The 19,274-nt window shown below is 33.7% G+C and overlaps 1 protein-coding gene across 1 annotated transcript in view; it reads left to right on the plus strand.

The window, feature by feature from the left end:
* The window catches only part of LOC112692272, a gene marked incomplete in the record, with an annotated part of 273,649 nt that overhangs the window by 248,194 nt on the left and 6,181 nt on the right, over window positions 1–19,274 (plus strand). Inside the window, 11 exon segments of the mRNA XM_025566885.1 lie at window positions 11,042–11,143; window positions 11,205–11,333; window positions 11,953–12,103; window positions 12,182–12,357; window positions 12,422–12,630; window positions 13,006–13,156; window positions 14,940–15,102; window positions 15,702–15,900; window positions 17,200–17,333; window positions 17,561–17,708; window positions 18,826–19,274. Of these exon segments, the coding sequence (XP_025422670.1) occupies window positions 11,042–11,143; window positions 11,205–11,333; window positions 11,953–12,103; window positions 12,182–12,357; window positions 12,422–12,630; window positions 13,006–13,156; window positions 14,940–15,102; window positions 15,702–15,900; window positions 17,200–17,333; window positions 17,561–17,708; window positions 18,826–19,274 (2,011 nt within the window).

Below are 19,274 nucleotides of genomic sequence, written 5' to 3' on the forward strand. Positions count from 1 at the left end.
ACGAGTGTCGATTTTATCGGTCCCTCGCTACAATTACTGTACCCCGTGGTCCGGAAATCGACCCGTAGGTTATTAAATATATAATAACTGTGCATTAAGCGATAGGCGGGCGACTAATAGTAGCGGCGTGCACTTGGACATTGAAAACGCGCTCAAAAGAGGGTCGTCCCGGGCAAAGAAAATTAGCTCGATTTGCATTCAAACGTTATTCGTGACGTAAATCACTGCAGTTGGCCGATAGCCGAGGGCTCCGGATGCGAGGATCGGGGTGGTCGTGCGGTGCCACGATTTATATAATTTTCCGTACTCCCGATATAAAACCTTACGATTTCTTTATATTTTTTCTTCCCCCTTCGCCACAGTTATTTTTATGCGTTTTGGTCGTAAACTTTTGTCCTTCGTATTCCTCCACGTCGCGTACACGCCGATTAATACACCAAAAAATAAAATTACCTCGCCTCACCTTACCGCACCGACGTACATGTCATATAATCAGTATCTTTATTATAACGCACCGACCGACGTCCGGTAACCGTAATGGGCCACGTGTCCTCTGATCACTACAACTCTTCGGTCCTACTTCGAAAATCTTATCACGTCGCAATGATCATTAAATCGTAGTCCGACAAAATATGTGATAACCCAATAAAAATTAAGAACAGTCGTGCTGTAGTGCTTATAATATGTACTTGTGTATTAAGGAGGAAACTAGTCCATTAATATAATAAGATAAAGTAAAACAATGCAGAGGCATGTCCTGAATCAAAAAATTATTTTAATTTACATGGGTACACATCATTAATTTTTTTTGTAAACTTTTCATATTTTTAAATCGAATTAGAAAAAATGATCATATAAAATAATTTAATTCCTCCTATATGACTCGTTAATAATATTTAAAGATATTAAAAAACAAACAATAATGATATAAAAAATATTTATAATAACTATTTGAAAACAGAGTAGGCCCGGGCCTACCCTCTGGGCACGCCATTGAAACAATGCAGACCGTGGTGTGAGCATGTGCCCGCGTGTTGCTCTTTATTTGTATTGAGATTTTTTCCATTTGTGCGATTTCGCCAAATGAACAGCTGCAAGCAATCGCCGAAACCAAATGACAAATATACTAACGGTTTGCTGCGCATAGGTCGCAAAATACATTAATACTTGCCGCACGTTTAGTCGAAGAATTTGTTGAGTGGAAATCTCGTTTCGACTTAATAAAGTTGACGGGATGACATTTGTTTTAAGCAGTCCACGATGTCCATTATATCGTATACAGATAACCGCACTCGAATCTCCCGAACCGCAAAAACGATTATTGCGTCGTAACCACAAAACACCGACAGCGTACGTATATATATACGTCGTAAACGATTGAATACGGAGTAAACGCAGTGGGAGGGAGGTGGTACTAACGATTTAATATACAGTTTTGATAAGACACTATAACCTTTTCGAGGCCGCAAACACCCAAATACGCGTTTCTCCGCACCACGGGCCGCATAATAACATTGCCATTAGACACATCGCTTAAACTGCAACGTTAAATCGACGATTTTTCAAATCGAATCCAGCGTACGTCTGTCGTCAACGTCATACTGCTGGATTATTATTGTTAAAAAAAAAAAAACGTGCGTACGTGGAAAATATTTCTAATCGAAATCCGATTTCGTGATAAACATAAATTAGCTTAATACCGAGTATTGTGTTAGCATTTCGCAAAATAACATTTATTTTCCACTCGATTAGTTTGATTGTACCGATTCTGATTTACACAGTTTCTATCCACCTTCCAACACCATAATATTTTATTTTCATTTAGAAATCAATTAATAACTTTCAAACAATCTAAACGGGAACACACCATCAACGTGCTCGGGAGTAAAATTAATAAACTGATTTCAAACGAATTTCAACACGCATTTCCAATAATATATATAAATATATATATATATAAGTACGTCGGTACGTGTTGTTTTCGGTTCGTTAAGTAGTCCTGTAAAACGAATTCGGCAATTAGTAAATACTAGAATTCCTCGTACAGTCGTAATAATAATAATATGTACTCGAGCGAAAAGCGCACGCACCACACACGATTTTAGTACGAACACGTGACGAATAACACGGTTCAACCTTTATTTGGAGGAGGAGAATACCGTTGTCATATTGTCGGCTTTACAGAGACAATGGAACGGAAAGAAAAAAAAAATGCTTGCGTACCGATAAAAAGAAAATGACAGGGAGTGAGAGAGAGAGAGAAAAAAGAAAGTGAAAAAAACAATAATATTTCATTTTTTTTTTCGATATTTGTTTTATTTACAACAATCGTCGGGCGACGAGCAATACAACTGACAAGGTTTACTTATTTATTATTCGCGTTTCGCCTGGGAAAACGGAGCTATATACATATATACGCAAGACCAGGGAATAACCGTTTGTGGCGACGGCGGTTTTTGACGTGTGGCGATGAAAAATGATTATCACGAAACCCCTGCAGACCGTTTCATTTGTCATGTGACCGCCGACAGCCAATAAAATCAATACACGTGTTACACGAGAAGGATATATTATTATTGTTACTGGTATAATATCATTACTATGCGCAGGGTTACGTATCGTTACTGCGGCGAAAACGAAAAAGCGTTGGCGTCGTGGGTACGTACGTATTGTATAGTGGCCAATGTCCTCGTTCCTTATTATACATCTGAACTATAAGCGTTATACGAAGTGAATGTTTTTACCATGATGATGATACACGCGGAGCGGAGCAATCCTTATCGACGAGATATCGTTTTTTTAACGGGAGTACCCAAGGTCGCGCAGTGAGCGACCTGGCGAAAACTATACTTTGGTCACTCACGTAGAAATATACTTCGGTCGTGAGAAAAGGAAAGCGAAGAATAGTATTCGCGATCCGGTGACATGACTAAAGTACGATGCTCAGTGGCGAAAATCATGAAGAAACACAACGTTGTACATCAAACGTATTTATTTTATTTTTTATTTACCTAACATCACTAATGTAAAAGGCAGATATTTCCAAGTTCGCTCCAGGAGTGCCCTGCGAGCACTCTCTACGCTACTATTGCGGTCCGTTGAACTTCGTTGTACACCTGTACGAGCGGTGCCCTACGCAGAAATAATAATAATAATAATAATTGTAGTATTTTCACGGCTAGAAAAGTGGTTTTTCCCGTATAATATGCATAAAAGTAATAACTGTAGAAGCGGAGGTACACGAAAGCGAACGTATATCTATGGGTCGACTGCGGGCCAACCTATTACTTCTGTACAGTTTACAGTTAAATATAAATATAAAAATATTATATATTACGCATGTGTATGTGTACGGTGGACGACCGGTAATACGATTTAGTTTCGTGACGACGGACGACGCGCGATCCCTTTGAGCGGAGAATGGGGAAGAAGGAAAAAGAGAAGACGAACAGTCGCAGCGAAAGGGACAAAACGCCCGAGGACTGTGCTCCGACCGGATCCTTTTATGTATGTATAATACGTAAGATATCGCACAACTCCGAAGTAGGGAAGGGTACGCGTCGTTCTTCTGCCTCGTGGGCTTTGGCAACCGACTTCGCAACCGAAGCAAGGGATTAAAAACGAAAAAATAAGGAGTGCGCTCGCGCATCGATTATTATTATTTCAATACTAGATGTGTGTACACGTACATGTATACTTGTATATATATTGTTTTTACACATACACTAACAAACACATGGGCGTCCAACAGTGTCTATGTCGGAATGTAATTTCGAGAGAGGATTTCGGTTTTTACAATTTCGCTACGTTGCGTCTGTCGTCTTTTTAATACAATTTTCTTTTTTTTTTTTAATTTCAACAGCTGAAAAACGTATAGCTACTTTGAAAACATCTCGCAGTGAATTCGTAACAATTAAAATGTCGCTTTACAAATCTTTGTGTGTAACAAGATGTTAACTGCACATCGACATATTATTCCGAAAAAAAAAATCACAGCAAATACTTAGCATATAATAATAATCTTTATACAAATTTACTAGCTTTACATATGGCATAAAAATTTCTGCCTTTAGTAGGCACCAATGCATATTCTATCATAAAATATTTTTTGTTATTTGCAAGTCTACGATATTTATATTGAATATAATTTGCTTATTATCGGAGATTCACAATTATTGTTCGTATCGTATTATCATAAAACAGTATTATTCAAAAACCTGTGGTTAATAAAATTTTTTTGAAATTATTATTTTATCAAATAACGGGAATTACGTGACCGCAAAGAGATAGCGAGTCGTTTCGAAGTATTCGCGAAAATTTCCTATAAACGTCATTGATCCCTCATTTCATTCGATATCGACCCACACATATTGTTATTTTTATTATTATTTACCGGCAAGAATTCGTACTTTTATTTATTTCATTTATTTTTTTTTTTATTTTTTTTTCAATTTCAACTTGCCCATAATAGTACAATATTCTTTATACACACAATATACTTTCACGAAACACCGCCACTGCTATCGTTTCCATCTACGTATATATATACGACCGAACCGAGGGCTGTACCGAGAATAAGGAGAGGGCATTTTCATTTCGTGGATTTTACAAGAATCAACCGCTTCTAATAACATCCAAATAATATTATATATATACACAGAGAGAGATTGTACCCTTCTTGTATAGAGGTATTTATCGGCTCGAAAACAGCTTTAGTACGAATAAATATTCACCATCGTCACGTTGTTCGTGTATACAGATGATTTAGTCTCACTCTTTTGCTATTAACTGTACGGATACCATATAATGGATGTTTTTTCCCCTGATGAATTTTAAAATAAAATATTTATAATATAATTAATTTATTAAATCTATTGAAATGTTCCAACACGAAGCATAGTATTTTACACGATCGATTATTTCCATGAATAAATTAAAAACGTAGAATGACTTAAAAATTATTTACATAAAAATCCGCTCGTTGATTTTGGTCCGATCAAAATATGTAATTATCGCCGTACCAATCGTCATCGCCAAACCTTCGTTCTACCGCTAATATAATTTAATGTAAATCGTACAACAACTTTACGTTTTAAATTTCTATTTCAGTTCACGAAATAAAAAATTTCATTTCAACTTTAAGTGTGTGCACTGCAGTGATTTATGTGATATTTTTTCAATCGCGTATTATTTGTTTTGAATTTCACATATATATTGCATTACAAGATTTTTTTCTTCTTTTAATGATTTAAAATAAAATGTTAGGCTTTCATTTCTTCAAATAATCTTAAAACAATATGAAAATATTCATAACAAAAAAAAAAAAAAATCTAGAGCCATGTAGACGTACGTTTGTAGACCACCGTTGTATAACAAACGATGCGAGAATAGAATACAGCATTATGTTTGGTCAGTTTTTTCGTCTACGCGAAGTAACGATAATCCGGTTCGACTATCAAACGAAAATCACCACGTATCCATCCAAAGAAAATGCATCGAGTGCACGGCCTGTTTTAATATACGGTAATAATTTATTGACTTTGGATTGCGATTTTTAACTTGTAAACGTACATTAACCCAGCTTTATATAATAACACGACGTATTTCAGCCGTAATTCATAGAGTTACGAATATCCCGAAAACTTAACGCAACAGTCCCTTTACCAAGCCAAACCATATAATGTATTACACGTAGAAAACATTTGACAAGTATTTAAAAAAAATCACGATTAATATTTTGTGCTGCGCACGCTGCTCGACAAAACGTTTAGTTTCTCTGCTTGCGTACACCAAACTTATTACTCGTGCGTTGGCGGCACCGTGAATAAGAGGTGGATAACTTTCGAACTTTTGGACGTCTCAAGAATTGTGGTCCCCCGGTAAACAAACTAATTGCCCGTGTTAATGAAAAATCCATCGAAGATTACGACAACAACAATACGCGTCTCCTCCTCACTTGCGCCGCGGAGTAGACCAGTAGCTGCAGATGTCATCTGCTGCCCCGTTCGGCACATGTGTTCTCGTAAACGTCCCGTGTTCGAATACAATCGTTGTCGTCGTTGTATCGCATGAGTTATTATTTCAATCGTACATAAACGTGACAAGTTTTCGTTCGGCCACCGAAAACCGTTACGTACGTGTACGTGCACCGCAGTTACCGTGTAACCTGAACTGTGTCCACCCGGGAAATATAAATAGGAGACCTTGCAGTTTTCGAAATCGTTTTTGGACACGCGTGCGGCTCAAACTTTCCGAAACCGCCCGTCGCTGCCGTCTGTTTTCGACACCGGAAATGGCATATACCGGGTGTTTTCAAAACGAAATGTTTTTCTGACAGACCGAACGCGTACGACGCGGTGTGAGATAAATGGTTTTCGAAAAAATCGTATTATACAATACCGTATTTCGAACACTCGGTACGCGTATACATACAAGCACTGCGTAGCAGTTCGTTACATTTTAGTATGCGATTATTCATTATGTAATCAATAATTGATATGATGTATCTTTAAAATGAGCTCTTAAATGACACATCAACATTTATTTTGAAAAAATATGCCATTTTAAATAATTGTATTATTGGCGTGAACGTCACTATATACATATAGTACTATATATATATATGAATAATTGAGGACAATATGGGATTACCGATTACGCGGGTTGTAAACGGGATGCAGCTTAGAAAGAACAAACATTTTCGAAATGTTGAATTACGTTCTATTCTAATCCGGCATGTTAAACTCCATTCAGAATAAATAACCGTTACGCTGAAACCATTTCTAGAACCCGATGCGCAAGACCACTGCAGCTCTTAACTAACGTAATTATTTATGTAATTACATGTTCTGTAGTTATTTACCATTTTATAAAGAAAAAAATATTCGTTTGTAAAAAGACAAAAGAGTATTTTAAAAACAGTCTGAAAAATAGTAAAAGTCAATAATAATAGACGAGGACGCATAAAAAAAGTGTTGTATTTAATCAAGTTCAATTTGAATAAAAAGTCTGTACCTAGATAATTATATGTAGAAAAGCGAGTAGAATAATTACGTTGGCCAAAGGATTTTTGTTCCTTTGACAAGACCGTATTTTATTCATCGTCAATTTCTCCCACTTTTTACATTTTCCACCACAATTCGTTAAACATAAATTATCGATCAATTCTCATGTTCAGCTTTCACACCGCACTTGCACGTAGGTACATCTGCCTGTACGGACCTTTTGGGAATGGCAATAATTGTATTGCTGATGACAACGATAATGATAATAATTGATAACGTTGTCAGACAAAGAGAAAAGGCCAACAACAGACGATCATCTAATTTAAATACTCGATTATGGACCGTAAAGTAATTTCGGGGATGATGATGACTAGGAAGATGACGGAATTCAATTTATCCCAACAAAACCAAAGACGTCGAGAATGCCGAAGTCATTAAGATTTACCCAGCAATCCCGTGACATTTTCCTTGGAATTTCTCGACGATTCCAACGACGGTGACGTTCGACCCTCCAAGTCTCTAGACGCATTGTTTTATTTTTATTTTTTTTTTCCGCCACGAAACCAATTTCTTTTTTCTTTTTCTCGGGCACCATCATTACCCCCAGTGTAAATTGAATTCGCATATTACATTACGACCCTAACTAACTATGCATGAAATCGTCATCGATTCAAAACATATATACATGGCTTTACAATATACATGACATATATAATATATGTATATTTCAATTAATCAGACGTACAGAATATAAAATAAAGTTTTTCGAGTCAATCATGTATTAGAAATCAACAAGAAAAGTTGATGTTTTTTAACATTGATCAATTTTTGTTTCTTTTCTTAGAGGAAAAATTGTATTCAACCGTCAACTTAATATGATAAACATTGAGAAATAGTAAATTTTCATTAAATATATCGTGGTTCAACCGAAATATTGCGAGATGCAACATTTAAATTATATTCAATCCGTTCATAACAGTTGTTAGCAGAATATTCTCGATAGTGTTCCGTGCACTTATTAATGATTAACTAGAGTAAAATCGATCGCCGCGTGATATCCTAACTCAACAATTTGTATACATAATCGAACATGAATTTAAACCATACGTTATTTCATAAAAAAAACTACATCGACGTTCACACTAAATCAATTATAATTGCGTATTCTTCGAGAATATGAAAAATAAATCCTCACAACAACCCAAAAACGTCTATATATGGACTCGGTTGTATATTACTTATTACACACTAACTTGACGAATGAAATTTAATGTAGTACTATATACAATCGTGTAAATAATTATTTAATGAAAAATATTATCGTACTCCGTTTGCATGTAAAATGTGTCGGCAAATTTTCTAAATTGGACATAACATATTATTTGCGTATCCCATACCTACCCATCTCTACGAGCCATATCCTTCCTTATGAAATCTGATTGGACAATAAATCGCACAAATTGACGGGGTGTTTGTATATATATATATATATATATATATATATATTGATTGTTGTAAATAGAAAATTTCACCCTCCGCGCCGGGAGACCTAAATCAGAGTTCGTTCCGAGCGGACGACAAATCGCGTGTCATACACTGTTACAGGAAATGTCGGAAAAACGTTTATTAGGGTACTTTGGGTGGTATCTGGACGTTATGGCCCTTATAGTGCTGTACAGCGATTCAATTTAAGAACCGCGACGCAATCGTTAAATAATATATTACCTCGGCATAGTACCCAGGCATTGAGGTAATTTGTTGTTTTTATAATATTGTGTACTTGATATTATTTTCATTTTTTGACAATGCTTTTACATTTTCCTCGTTCTTAACGATTCAATACAGCGGACTACCACCGCCGACTAAATGTTATGACGTCCGTATACGATTGACACGATTGTTCATGAATGCAACATAATATTCCCATGTCTTGACGGATCCGTTTTATTAACACGTTCCCATAACCTCGAACTCGATATTGACCTCGCACGTTTCAATATCGTATTTAGTATTATATCACTGACGTTTTCCGTAACGTTTTTATTAGCGTTGCACGCATTACCATTGTTTAATTATGTATTCAAAAATATAAGCGAGGCCGAGTGCGTATAATATAAACAGGCCCTGCGACCTTTTCTGTTTTTGAATTATTACTTAAAAATTATACAGTGTCATCGCGCAAAGTCGATAAATAATCGTCAGGTAATATTATTTTAAATGTCGTTCGTGATATTCAAAATGAAATATATTATAATTATGTTTAAGTCTAATATCCAACCATAACGTCGCATATTACATACATGAGTTAATGCAATTTCCTTTATTTAACTGTCTATATATATGTGTATAACATGTATTATACCGTGAATAAAGTAATTATTATATTATTTTTGGTTATTCTTTAACGATTGTTCGACACGATTTTATGTCATCAAAAGATGCAACACGCAAGGGAATTACGATGCGTATCACTGATATTGAAAACTTTATGGTTTCCAATGTTTTTCCCTACAGTTTCATCGTAAACAAACAACTGTAATCAAAATAATAATGTTCTCTAGCCAACAAGATTGTGTATTTTAAAATATATTGATCACTCAAAATATTCAAGTTGTATAGCTAAATTATGACGTACCAACACTAATTTTTATATAGTTTTTAATTATTCCATTGGAAAACTAATAATTAATTATATTTGAACATTCTTAAACAAGCTCCCGTGTAACTTTAAAATCAATTTTTCTCACAGTGGGAACTTCTGAAATTCAAAAAATCAGAAAACTTCATTTATAAACAAAATTAATGATGACTTTTATTATGAAATAGTACTTATTTTGAAAATTATTTTCTCAATAAACATTATTAATTCCGAGAATAATAATGTTTGAATAATAGTTTTGGCAAAGCAACTGTTTTAAATCTGATTTGACTAATGGTAAAGTTTTTATGTTTATCAATGACTTGATAAATTAATATTTGCAAATAGATAATAAGTCTAAAAATAAATAAACAGAAAATAATTAAAACGTTTTGGATTAGATTATATAATAACTATTCCATCTATGATGTTTAAGATAAATAAGAATTTAAGAACTAATCGACATACCAAGTCTTGTTAATAATCAAAATTCTTATAAAAATAAATAAAAAATATTAGAAAACCTATGAAAAACAACTTGCTTAAATGGGATGAGTTTGCGCTAGTTTCTCTTTGTTAAAGTAAATATTTCATTTAAATCGGCTGAGCATAATTTTCCAATTCCAAGAACAAACTTCTGTGGCGTTTCTTAACAGTTTTGGCTCTATACCAATAAGATAAATACTCAACAAGGAAGCATTTTAACATGGCCGCAAATCTGTCTCGCTTACTCCCCCTAAATATACGCAACCGATAAACTGTCCCTTTTCTGAGTAGGTACACGTTGAATCCTCATTCATCCCCGGTGCCTTTGAAATATTTTTCTGTGTAAATGGAAGTGATTTCCTTTAAAACACCTGGGCTCCCCTATTTTTTCTTTGCCCCATGTTCAAAAAAAAAAAAAAAATGAAAAAAAGTTCGTTGACACGAAATTCAACATGTAGGGGTGTAGCAAAACATTTTATATGGATTGATAATTTATTGATTAAAGCTCTGCAAACGTCTGTAGAGGACCAATGAAGACTCGTAGAAGAAACTTTTGTCCCGAATACATATAACTTTTAATTTCACTGGGGACGAGGCGTATAAATGGAAACTTTGTCACCATCAGCGATAATGCCCTTCTCCTCTTTCGATCCATCCTCGCCCAAAACTTTTAGACTCTGAATATAATTGTTCCGATATAAAAGTTTAACTGTTGTTGGAGAATTGTAGCTGTCGATGTGTTTTACGAACAGTTCAAACGGTTAATAATAAATAAAAACAATTACTACTAAATAAATAGTCTAATTGACAGGTCGATAATGTTTCTCGAAAACGTTCATAAAAAGTTTACTACAGGTTAAAAACACACTACATATCATTTTATAATTTAAACTTTTATTTTGTTCATTTTTAGACTGTTTACATTTACAATTGTACAGAGACAGTAAAGACCGATACAAACATGGCCAAACAAAAGCTTCATTATCTTTGCAACACTTCCTGGGTGTAGAGTCTGGTAAGTTGTTTCATCAAACTGTTTAATACAAACAAGTGTATGACGACAATGCCATTTACAGGATTTACGTTGGACAAGGAATCTAACACGATAGCAATCATTTGCCAAGATGTAACTGTTGTGTTAGCATTTGATACTCGAGAGAGACTGATCCAGTGGCAAGTGAAGATATCCTCAAACTTAGGAGACGGTGAGAAAATATTCTCAATAATATTTACTCGTCTATTAGAATTAATATAGTCATAGTATTCAGTTATAGTAAAATTTGTATTAATTCAAAGATAGTTTAATTTTCCATAATAAGAGATATACACAGTTAAAATACTTTACTTTGGTTACGTAACAAAGAGCTCTCAACAACTATATTGTATATGCACGTTTAATACATTCATAACCATTTTTTATAACAATTTTATTTTATTAGAATACTTTTTTTTTCATATTGTGGGTACGTCTACATAAAGATTACGTTAGTTGAAATGTTCTGAGTAACGAAGGCTGTATAGTCTGCGAATAAAAATAACATGTATAGAATTTAAAGAGGTCTGCTGTGCAAGCAGCCGTAAAGATAACAAGTAAAACATAATAATAATAACGGGGATAAAGAAAATGACTCAAAATAAAAGTATACAGATGAATGAAGGTGTGAAAATATGGATTATTTTATGTATGTTTAAAAAAACCATATAAAAGATATACAATACATTCTTGGGCCGGTTTTAATGGTGATATTACAATGCAGTTCGTGCATTATGCAGTGAAACAATAACGTTTTGCTTATCGTGAATATTTTGAAACTGCTATTTCAGATCAACAGTTTCTGATCCAAATAGCATCTTGTCCGCCCAAATCAAAGATATCTACAGGACCCGCTCGATTACATATACAAGACTTGAGGTTTTCGATGACAACCGGAGTCCCACCAAGATTAGCAGGCGTTTGGGAACTCCGTCACTTGAGGCAATTATTTTTTTTTTTAATAATTTGCCATTCGAAAATTTTGAACGTTTTAATCTAATAAACGTGCTTAACCAACAGAAAGTACGGAGTTATCGAGAACCGATTTTGCTACGAGGGTGGCTCAAGGTGTGGCAAAGGCGAAGGCTTGTTTGTGTGTTTTACCGATCAGGGAGACGAAATAACTAGGTGCATGAACTTGGCAGCAGAAAGCAAGCTGGCCACCAGGAAAAAATTCCTCACTAGAAATATGTCAGGTAAAAAGACCGGATTATCATTGTTTGGATGACAGTCGTCTATATACAATAATCGTAATTATAGTTTTAGAAAGTCCGTCCAAAAGAGGACTATTGTCTCGATTAGATTCTAGAGCTTCCGACTACGGTGGTGATCATAACTTATACAATCAACATCCTCACGATAGAAGTAATGAAGACAACATGTGTTGGCCATCCAACGAAAGTCGACTAGACAATTCGGACTTTGGAGACACCGCTTCCGTAGGAGATTTCCAGGATCCAAACTTACAGGTAACTATATTCAAACTGTCTTAAACGCAACATTCGATATATAGACAACAAATATAATGTAATAGTTTAAACAACAAGTATAGAATTCAAAAGTATGGTAATTACTACTAATTTTCAGCCCCAATATACATTATCCAAAATTTTAAGCATCATTAAATTAAACAGTGATAGTATTATAATACAATGTATAAACATTAATTATAATATTAATATATAATATAATTATATTAATATCAAATTCGATAAAAAATATAACATACCACATATTTATACATACATAACACACACACACACACATACACAAACTAATTTTTGCTTTATGAATTATTATATAGTTATAACTAAATATGATTTATGTTTTATTTAAAACAATAGGAATGTACATGGACCCCAGAAACCGCTTTGGAACGATGTGCCAGCTGTATTAGTAAACTTGGAGCATTGTCTCGTTCTTCAACTATGGCCAACACCCCAGGAAGCATAGGATTCAATCCCGCGTGGACAATGGACAACAATGTGTCGTCACGTGAGTAGTAGTACATTGATTCAATGATAATTATTATAACATATTTATGTATAAGTTGAATCTCAAAAAAAATATGATTTGAATAAAGTATAACCAATAATTCACTTCCATTTATGGTGGGATGGATAGATGATCATCCACAAATGGTAGTAAAATTTTCAATTCTTCTATATTATATGAAATATTATTGTGCTGTGAATAAATTTTGAATAATATACTCGAGTATAAATACAATTATGTGTTATATATCTTGGACATTTTTTCATTGGGTAACCTCTCCCAAAAAATACGTGTTGTTTAGCGAATTTACTTATTGTATACGTATACAAATTTTAAATATAAATTTTCAAATAAAAAATATAAATTTCACCTAATACTCTTAATTCGTACGTTTATTATTATTTAAAAGTATTCGAAGTCAACTAGTATCTATGTTTACTTACAATTTATAAGCAAATAACAATAATATAATCGATTTATTTTCATGAAATAATTTATAAAAGTAAATTATAAGCAAAATTAGATGAGTAGATTTAGAAATATAAAGCTTGATGGTAAAAAAATTATCTTGGATCTGCATTCTACTATTATCATTTTCAGCTCGATCAGCAGCAACTGAAACTAACAGTCACCATCAAATATTATTTAACTGTTTACCTACGCAACTAATTTTATCGTCCAACTAGTCTAAACGTATACTACAAACTAATAGTACATTTTTTTACTATCACGTGCAATTCGACTAGGTGTTAATGTTAATAATAATTGCTCAGAGAACATAATATTTGTAGTACAACATTGTATAGGTACTTAATCAGACTGAACTCGCAAGCCCAAATACATATCCGAATTCCGTGCATTATACTTAAATGTATCGTTGGGATTTTTAAAACGACGTGTGTAGCCTTTTTGGCAATGTTTCAACACTTTCGTTCCATTTTCCCCGGCAATTTAAAACTCCACTCCCTCTAGCCGGCCAGTTCTTATATTATTTTTAACAGCGGCGTAGATCCAACACGCTGGTTTGCTTTTTCAAACTTTTTCTTCACTTTTTGTTCCGAGTAAAACCTTCATGGTAATTATTATACGTAGTATGTAAACACATTTACAAACACCTATATACATCAAATTAAACACCAAAAAACGAAACGTAAGGCTACAAATCAATGTTAGATTAAAAATATCTTACATGATAATATAAAACTATTATTTACGAATATTTCGTTTTTGATTTTGTCTCAGAAATCGTTTCCAATTGCACACAGCATAATAGCATTGTAATTATAATTATTTATCATACGGTCTACCGATAATAATAAAAACCTTATCCTCTATTGTTGTCCGTTTAACTATTCTATACCGGCAAAAGGATTATCTGAGATGCCGCTTATAGATTTGAGTGTATATACAAGTTATATTATTGTGGTTCCATCTATATACATTAGAAAATAATTTACGTAGATAATCTTCCAATACGAGCAAATGTATTGATTGATGAACAATACGATTGAACTGTATATTTAATGGATGGTTAAAAGATACATTCCAGTTGACCTAAATACTTAGTTATTTTTAATACGTTGGTTTCTTTTTAGATCCAAAAGCTGTGTTGTTTTGATGATTAATAAAAATAAAACGATCAAATATTTGCATTTTATTCTCAAATGGAATTTTAATACGCATGTTCAATCATTTTTAGCGTTAAGCCATAGAGAAAGAAAATTAGGACGAAAAAAAAATTATTTTTAAATTTTCTAACCTCTGGTTTATTATAAATTTACAGTAAATTTCATACCGGAAATGAGTAACGGACACCAGTGTTGCGAATATGTGTCGTCGCAGAGCAGCAGCAGTGGCGGAAGCGCCGGATGTAGTTCTGTGTGCGGTACCGAATATTCTGTACCCAGAAAAGTATGCAACTCTATGAACGACAAAATCCATAAAAGGTAAATATAACATAATAGTTAAAACTTCTACGTATGTAAACATATTTATTTAATATAAAACGTACATACAAATATTGATTCCCGTTTTGATGTGTGGTGATAAAAACGATTTTTGACGGTTTATTTTTAAAAATGTTAATGAAAAATATATAAAAATAACAATTTAAGATTCAACAATTATTTTTAAATAATTTTTTCTAACAATTTATTCAAAATTATATTCACAAACTTGCAGTTCAATGCCCTTAAAAAATTCCTTGTGACGATGTCCTTTTTTTAAAGTAGAACGAGTAGAAAATGGAAATATATATTCTACCATACGTAGGTTCTGCATGTGCCATGTTTTTGAGCATAAAAATAAATTACACTTCTGCATTCTCGAATCACACAAAACAATATCGTTATGATCACAGCGCAATTTTTCACAAATACATACGAAATGGCGATGGGTAAAAATTGTTTTTCCTTCATCAAACGCCTACGCCGAAAAATAATAAAAACCAACACTATATTAGTTGTTTGGTTCACTGACCCGTATCCGATTTTGTTTTCAAAATTTGTTTGTAAAAAATGTTTACAATTCATTATCAAATTTCTAGTCAACCTGAAACATGTGCGCCGAACAGACCACCAAAACCGGTACACCTAAAGCCGGAAACAAGTACGCCGGTGAAAAAAGCTCCTATGCCTTTGCCTCAGCAAGAGACTCCGTGTGTATGCCGATGCAACGATAAACCTAGACAATCATACCACCTCAACAACTATGATACTCCAAAGACTATGTGCACTAACACAAAAGTACGTCAGAATAAATTATATACATAATAATTCTATACATATTCATATAGAATGTATATACAACATTATTATTATTTTACTATACGTCATGTATCTACTAAGGAGTACGCTGAGAATAACGTTTGGACTTTATAATATTTCCGAAACGTTCCGTTTCATGTGTATGTATATTATTAATATGCCAATGTACATGCGAATTATTTGTTCAAATTGCTCAGTTTTACTATTTCGATTATTTAATCGATTTACAAATATCATTTCCTAACTTGTTATATTGTTGGTAGAGTATATTGTTGTGTACATCTTACGAAAATGTATTTAGTTCAATTCTGCCAATAATAATTTCTTATCTGTTCATTTCGTTAAGTGTAATATTTACGGGCGTATTTATGGGGGGTGGTGAGGGAACCACCTCCCACCCCGAACTAAAAACACCATTGTTAAAAATTGTTGTTTTTGACATGGATATGTCTTATGAGTGGGGATTATTCTGAAAAACTGTCGCGACACTGAAAATGTTGCTTAGGCGATAATTTCAAATTTTATATTTATAAAAAAATATGTGGTAAATTTTGATTGACTCTAATAAAAAAATTGTTTATTACGATGTAGTTTTTATATTTTTTTAAAATTCTAAATCATAAAAAAAAATTGAGTTTCTTATTTCTCTGATGGCGTAAAGACAGTTGAAAAGTCTTATAGTGCTCAAGTAATTGTTCTCGTAATAGTGTGCTTCCTTCTCCCCTTCCCCCAAAAAATCAAATACATGATCGACCCCCTTCGAAAGTAAAACTTATAAAAGCCACTGGAAATATTAGATCATGTTCTTTAATTGTTTATATTCATATCGAGTCATAATCAATATTCATGTTTAAAAGTATAAAATGTGTTAAATTTGTTAAATTAATAATAAAATTAAGCCGTAATAAATTAATAAAATAAGAAACGTGCGTATTACAATGTCTGAAATTAAATATCCTTACATTCGAGTAATTTTTATCACCAAAACGTTTGTTATAATAAGTAACAAATTACACTAACGTAACATTATGAATATTATGGAAGAAAAATTACATAGGTAGTTTCATTTTGAACATTGCAGCGAACTCGGTATTTTCAAAAACGATATTAATAAAAAAAAAAAGAAAAAATGTTCATACAAAAAGAAAATAAAGAAAAACGGTATTTGAAACGTTAATCTGAGTGTTTTTTTACATTTTATTTTCAAAATAGCAAACGTTAATACAAGATTGATAACCATTTTCAATTTATAATCATGATTTATTTATACTTCCACAGTCAAATAAAATGTATCCAACCGTTCAAGATGAATACTACGACACGCCGCGGAACATCAAGTCCGTTTTGGAAATCAACCCCTACGGCAATTACGATACGCCTCCGTCGCCCGTGGCTGTTCACAAAAAATCCAAGTAATTCAAATTCAATTCTACGTATTTATTATTATAAATATGATTTTTTAAAGGGGCGGAAAAATATTAGCTCGTGCTCGATTTATTTATAAGTTTTTAATAAATAATAATAAATTCGGTTGTTGGTGATGAGAGATCACGAGTTAATTTTTTTTTTTCAATAACTTACAAAAGAACTGTAGGCGAATGAAATTTTGATAAACATTTAATTTCGCCATGTTTTATAGTGCTGGTTCACAAAAAAAAGCGGAGATACAGTGCACAGGAATATGCCATTGCCAAAGAACTATGGCTTGTTGGTCTCATAACTGGATGACAATGGCTCCTCACTGTAAACGAAATAACCATCATAACGAATACCAAATAAACAATACGGTAAGTTATTTATTTATTTTTCAATCTCGATATGTGTACCATTACATTATAAAATCAAAACAACTGTATACACAGTTTATGAAGGAACAAAAAACGGTGTACGAGTACTTCAATGTTAATCTTTAAAAAACTTATAAAATATCAGTATCATATTCTGTAATAAACAAATATCAGACACGTTGGTCACGTTTATTCACAACCATTTGAATAAATTATAACTTAATTGCAAAACCTTTATAATTTATTATAATTTTTATTACTTTTAAGAGTACCTTTTTATTATTAACCGAAAAATATTAAAATGTTGCCAAGTTATTAACTTATTATTAAAACTGATATTTAATACTGCTTGGTTTTACTTTTTAAAAAAAAAAACTGCATTTTATTTATAGTCTCTATCTTTAATGATTATGTTTATAGTGATTTTGTTGCTTCCTTACTTGGTGTTACAAAATCTATTGTTCCTGATGAAACCATAGAAAACTTTCTTTTTAAATAATGAGATGTAATTGCGTTGCCTAATCTGTTTAAAAGACCGTGATTACTGTTTATTCTTAACTGTTGAAATTTACTAAAAATTAGGTAATCCAATCGATGCTGCAAATATTATTATCTTATTATAATTCTAATTCTTTGAGTCTCTTGTTCTTGATCTGTTCTGAAATCAATCTAATTAATATTATTAATGAGCAACGTAGCTTTGGCGTGGTATAGGTCTGCCATTAAATCCCATTTAGGTTTTATGTCCTATACGTTTAACTGTTTTTTATAGTAAAATTAAGTGAATTTATTGCATTTGTAAAGGCACTTTATCGTGTAGCCCAAGAAAATGTATTCCGTTGGAGATATACTGCTACCGATTAAAAATTAAAAATATGACCTATACATGTTTTAAAAAGATCAGTTATATAAAAATCAGCTAAAATGAGCACTTACGCGTTTAAACATGCAAATATGTACAATTTTAAACGTGGTATCTGGTGAGAAACATTTTGGTAAAAGCACGTTCGCATTTCGAACGATTGAAAAAAAAATGTGCAAATCCTACGATAGTAGTGTGTTGACAGCTTTGGTAATACATCCTTAATAATAATTAAACAACGGTATTTCTTGGTAGACGGCGGCCGCGCACGAGTGTTGTCAGCCGACCAACGGGGCCATTTACGCGACGGTGGACGTGACGAAGAAGAAGAAACACGCGGAACCGGCCACCGCGGTTGTGTCGCCGACGTGCAACTACATGAACTTGGAACCACCGGTGGCCAACGTCAACGGCCGCAAACCGGCGGCCGCGGACAACTACATGAACCTGGAGTTCAGCGAGTCGCTGTGCCATTACGAGAACGCGAAGAACGTGTTGACCAGGGCCGGGCTGACGAACGCTTGCGACCGATGCGGCCACCAGAGACGTGGTCGCGCGGAAAACAACGGGTCGGGCGGCGACGAGAAGGGTGACTACATGACCATGGAACCGGTGAACGGCGGCCGGATGGCCGAGGCGGTCAAGCGGAACCTGTTCCCCGGCTACCTGCCCATGTGCCCGGCCGCCGGCGGTGGCCACGGCCG

Source organism: Sipha flava, unplaced genomic scaffold, assembly GCF_003268045.1.
Source record: "Sipha flava isolate LNK unplaced genomic scaffold, YSA_version1 72_pilon_pilon, whole genome shotgun sequence".
In the NCBI taxonomy this organism is placed as follows: domain Eukaryota; kingdom Metazoa; phylum Arthropoda; class Insecta; order Hemiptera; family Aphididae; genus Sipha; species Sipha flava.